This window comes from Pelodiscus sinensis, unplaced genomic scaffold, assembly GCF_049634645.1.
Source record: "Pelodiscus sinensis isolate JC-2024 unplaced genomic scaffold, ASM4963464v1 ctg36, whole genome shotgun sequence".
NCBI classification, from domain to species: domain Eukaryota; kingdom Metazoa; phylum Chordata; order Testudines; family Trionychidae; genus Pelodiscus; species Pelodiscus sinensis.
Window position 1 is genome coordinate 199,964 of NW_027465931.1, and position 5,118 is coordinate 205,081.

General features: G+C 68.1%; 1 protein-coding gene across 1 annotated transcript; it reads right to left on the reverse strand.

The window, feature by feature from the left end:
- Positions 1–518: 518 nt before the first annotated feature.
- On the reverse strand, positions 519–4,881 carry LOC142825150 (maestro heat-like repeat-containing protein family member 7). Its single transcript, XM_075916876.1, has 11 exons — positions 4,458–4,881; positions 4,064–4,167; positions 3,631–3,753; positions 3,029–3,096; positions 2,805–2,910; positions 2,442–2,537; positions 2,171–2,275; positions 1,642–1,777; positions 1,318–1,412; positions 917–1,069; positions 519–591 (listed from the first exon to the last, which is right to left on the reverse strand). The coding sequence occupies exons 1-11, from the start codon at positions 4,846–4,848 to the stop codon at positions 574–576; spliced, it is 1,395 nt and encodes a 464-aa protein (XP_075772991.1). The 5' UTR covers positions 4,849–4,881; the 3' UTR covers positions 519–573.
- Positions 4,882–5,118: the final 237 nt, after the last annotated feature.

Below are 5,118 nucleotides of genomic sequence, written 5' to 3' on the forward strand. Positions count from 1 at the left end.
CACCCCCCGACACCCCTCCCCCAGGCCAGACTCCTCTCTGGCACCCGCACCCCCTCCCCCAAACCCTCTGCTCCCCCTTCACCCAGGTCACAGCTCCCTCCCTGACCCTGCACCCCCCCGACACCCCTCCCCCAGGCCAGACTCCTCTCTGGCACCCGCACCCCCTCCCCCAAACCTTCTGCTCCCCCTTCACCCAGGTCACAGCTCCCTCCCTGACCCTGCACCCCTCTAGAGCCCCTCCCCCAGGCCAGAGTCCTCTCCTGCGCCCATACCCCCTCCTGGACCCTGCACCCCTATCCACCGCCCCAGATCATACCCCCCCTCCCTGCACGCAGGCTCCTCCCCTAAGCTCCCTTCTGCACCCAACCACCCCGTCCCAGACCCCAAAGCCCTCGGTAGAAATGTGGCCCTTGATCAGTTGCCAAAATGGCCCCCCCATTACAAATTATTGACCAAGCCTGATCCAAATGTTTTTTGAAACATTGTTTAATGAGAATGTAAATACAATTCAATACAATTGGGAGGGTTGGGGGGAGGGGGACGCAGCTGCTGGCTCCTCAGCTCTTGCTGCTCTCACTGGGTGTCTTCCTGCTGCAAGGGAAGCAGAATCCGTCACATTCATCCCTGGGGACTCAGGGGAACTGGCCCCCCAGCATTTCCACCCTCCTCCCCCCTGCTCTCTGGTCACCCCCCCCCCCCCAGAGCTCCTGACACCTCGGCCCCCTCCCGCCTCCTAGGACAGTTTCTGTGTTCAGAGCCTCCCCCACCCCCAGGGACGCTCGCAGGGGCAGGAGGGATTCTGCCAGCAGGGACGTGGGGTGGGGGCAGCCTGAGGAAAGGGGCGGGGGACTCCCTGAGGGGATGGGAAGGAGACCCTGGCCCTGCCCCACTCTCCTGATCTGCTCCGGCTGCTCACCATGTATTCCAGGAGCTGATGGGCCTGCCCATGCAGGGCGTGGGCCAGGACCAGCCCGGCCTGGCTGGGGCGCCGCAGGGGGGAGCGGGCAGCGAGCAGAGCCTTGTTCAAAAAGCAATTCTCCTGCTCTGCTGAGAAGAGCTGCCCAAAGACCTGGAATCAAGAGCACAGGAGGTTTCAGCTGACGGCCCAGAGCCCGGCCCCAACTCCTGGGGCTAAAACAGCTTCCTCCTCCCCCAAACTCCCTTCCAGACCCTGCACCCAGACGCTCTCCTCACCCGGCACCCCAACCCCTGCCCCAGGTCACAGCTTCCTCCTGCCCCCAAGACCCTCCTACCCCCACGAGGGCCCCAGCCAGCCCCACCCCCGAGCCCTGCCCTGCCCTGGCAGCGCGTCCTTACCTCTCCCACCCTCACGCTGTTGCTGTGAGCCAGGACCCATCTTTCTTTGTAGTAGTGTCTGCACCACAGGTCCTCTGCCTGGTGGATGTTGAGGCCTGCAAGAGACACAACAGGGTCATTCTGCTGGCAGGTCTGAGCCCTTCCCCTCCCACGGGTCCCTGCAGGCATCCCTGGGCAAATGGAGGGGCACAGGGGGCAGAAGGGGAACACAGAGGGACGCATCCCCCCTTGGGCCAGTCTGGGGGAAAAGGGCTGGGTCCCCTCCCCCCGCCGCCGGCACCCTCAGGGTGTCCCTGGGGCCCAGGTCCCGGCTGGGTTCCTTACCCCTGTGGTGCAGGAGGAGTTGATACAGGCTGTGCACCCCCTCCCGGGCCAGCCGGCTGACGTCTTCGGATGGGTCCGAAATAAAAAGGCCCAGCTGGGCCACGTGGTGACCCATCCTCGGCCAGTCGGCGGAGTTCTGAGGGGAGAGAAGAGGGGGGGTCCCTCAGCATCCTGGGGCTGCACGTCCCATGCAAACGGCCGCCGAGGCGGGTCTGAGCTCGGGGGACGGACAGAGACACCTCCCGGGGCGGGGCGGGGCGGGGCCGGCCTTGCGAGGAGACAACCCTGAGCAATGGCCCCGACTGAAGGGTCACTCCGGGGGTGGAACAAGGGGATCCACTGACGGCCACTCCCCAGTCCCCAGGCCCAGTCCCTCAAGAGCCCCCCTGAAGGGCCCAGGGTCGCCCCTCCCCGGGAAAGGAGAACGCGGCCCATTCCCGGCCCATTCCCGGCCCTGCCTCTGCCTCCCGGGGACGCTCCCAGCCCCGCGCCCTGCAGCCCCAGACCCCCCGGCTCCGAGGTCACTTACGTCAAACCCCGGGAGGGTGGTGGCGACTCCCAGCAGGGCCGTGGTGCTGCCAAGGGCCCTGGCTCGCTCCTGGGGCAGGCGGGACTCCAGCCACGGGCTCAGGTGCTGGGGGGGAAAGAGGCAGGTCAGGACCCGTAGGGAGGTGCCGGTTCTGGGCAGAGCCTGGGGCTCCTCTCGGACTGTGCCCCCCCCAGCCACTGACACTGCTCCTCTCTCGGCCCCCGCCCCGAGGAAGCAGGGACAATGGCCCCGTCCCTCCCACGGGGCTCACCTCCATTATGAGCTGCAGCCGGGCGGTGTCTGGGGACTCGGCGAGGAGGCTCGCCAGTAGGGCCTGGAGGTCGTAGGGAAGGGCCCGGATGAACTGCTGCAAGACAAGGGGGAGCCCTGGGTCAGAGGGGGGTTGGGGAATCCAGGCCACCCGCTGGCTCCGGGGTGCAGCCTTGAGCAGGGTCTGAGCCGCCTCGCAGAGCAGGGAGGAGCCCAGGCTGGGCATGGAAGGGACGGGCCCCCCGGGAGAGCAACGGGAACCCTGGAGGGAAGGATCCAAACCTGCAGCTTCTTCCCTCCCTCTGCCCCCCCGTCCTCTCTGGAGCTCCAGCCCAGCCCGGGAGCAGGGCCCGGAGGGACGTACCTGAGTGTGGATGGGCTCCTGCTGCCAGTCCCCAGACACAGTCTGTCCCACGGCCGCCGTCAGCAGGGGGCTCAGGAGCTGGGCCCGCAGGGGAGGCTGCAAGGTGCTGGCAGGAGAGAGGGGCAGAGGCTGTTAATTCAGCAGCAGGAGGCAGAGACTTTCCCACTCCCTGGCCAGGGGATCTGCTCTGGGGGGGAGTCGGCGGGGGGGGGGGGGGTCGGGACCTGAGGCTGCAGGCGGCGTTGAGGCAGTCGGCCAAGACCAGCGGGGGGGGCGAGTCCTCCATGATCTCCTGGGAGACCCAAGGAGACAAAGGGGCGTGTGAGGCTGGGCCCCCAAGAGACGCTCACGCGGCCAGCGCCCCCACCCAGCAGGATCCAACCCCACTGCCTCCCGCTGCCCTGTAGCCCCCCTGCCCGACACAGGGCCCCTCCCAGCACCCCCCTCCCAAACCGGGACCAGCTCAATCCTTGTCCCCAGGCCGTCTCCTGCCCCTCCCTGCCCTGGTGACCAGCCTCTGAACCTCCTCATCCCTGCTCCCCAGGCGCATCCCCAGCAGCCCGCTCGGCTCCCTTCCAGCCCCCCATGGCCCGGGAAGACCCCTCCCTGTCCCGAATCCCCCTTCCTGTCCGGCACCCCACACCTGCCCCATTTCTGTGTCCCTCCCTCCTCCAGCATCCCCACCCACCCTCCCGATGTCCACCTCCAGCCCTCCTGGCTCCACCCATCCCGTTTCCAGCACCCCCACCCGCCGCCATGGCCCAGGCAGACCCGCGTCCACCCCACGTATCCCCTTCCCTCCTCCCGGCTGCCGCGACTCGCTTACAACGATCCTGGCCATCATGGTGTCCTTGCAGCAGCGCGGCGCCAGGGTGTCCTCGCCCCTTTGGAGGGCGGCGAGGCAGGCGAGGGGGATGGCCAAGAGGAACCGCTGCAGGGCGGCTGGGCTCTGCACCCCAGAGAGAGTCTGTGAGCCTGGGGCCTGCCTGCCCCCCACGGACAGCTACAGGGCTCAGGTCTCCCAGGAGTGGAGGTGGGAGCTGCTGGTTGTCCAAGCACCCACACTCCCCCCCAACTGCTGCCTCAGGCTTGTGGGGGCCCAGCTGGTGCATGACAAGAGCCCCCAGCTTGGGGGGTCCAGGTCATGCAGGAGAAGGGGCCCCAGGGGGATCCCCAGGGACAAGCCCCTCCCGGAGGGGGGGACGTGCTGGGAAGGGGCCGGACAATCTCGGGTCCCCCCATGTGGAGAAGGTTCCTACCGTGTCCCGGGTGTGGAGCTGCTCTTCGATGTCATAGATGGCCCCTTCCTCCACCCGGGAGTCCACCCGCTCCTGGCAGAGCTCCGCCGAGGCGCAGGGGGGCTCTGTGCGGGAGGGAAGGGACCAGGGTGACTCCAGCGGCCAGCAGGGGTCACGCGCCCCCATGTCAGGGACCCAGGGCAGGTTGGGCCCCACACGCCCCTCGCAGGGACCCATCCCCCTTCCACCCTCACATCTGCCAACGCCCTCAGCAGAGCCCCCACCAGGAACAAGAGAGCCAAGCAGCCCCCCCCCATCCATTGCCCTGGCTGCGGGGAAGACACTGGGGCTGCCCCCCTCCCCCCCCCCGGGTACTGGGTGAGCCCCTGGGCCCAGCGTGTTCACGGCCCCTCACCTGGGTCTGAGCGGCTGCAGGAGGTGGCCCGGCTGCAGCTGGAGGCCCAGGCGCTGCTGCTGACGGACCTGGACCCACAGCTGCAGGGGCTGGTGCGGGGAGCGACGGGCTGGGGGCTCCCGGAGACTGGCAGGTCCCCGGGGGCCGGGCAGGGCGATGCCCCCTGGTGGTAATGGGGGCTGGGCTCCCGGGGCAGGTGTTTCTCTCCACAGAGGAGGCCCCGGAGCCACCCTACCCGGCTCCCCCGCTGGGCTGGGTCCCGCCTGCCCAGCCGCCTCTGGAGCCAGGTCCGGGGGGGCCTGGCCGGTGGGCGAGTCGCCCCGAGCTGGTGGGATCCAGCTTCCCCGCCCGCGGGGACGGAGAAGCTGCTCCCCACCGGCCCTGGGGCCATCTTCAGGGCTTTCTTGAACCACAGCCGAAAACGTTTGGCCATGCTGCAAATGAGGGGAGCAAAGGGGAGCTTGGGGCGCAGCCTGCAGAGCGAAATCCAGGGGTTCCAGCTCCCCAGAGCGACTGCCCCCAGCCCCCAAATGGCCCCTTGCTTATCGGTTCGGTCTTGCACAGGCACTGCAAGGACCTGAGGGTATGTCTACACTACCCCGCTAGTTCGAACTAGGAGGGTAATGTAGGCATACCGCACTTGCAAATGAAGCCCGGGATT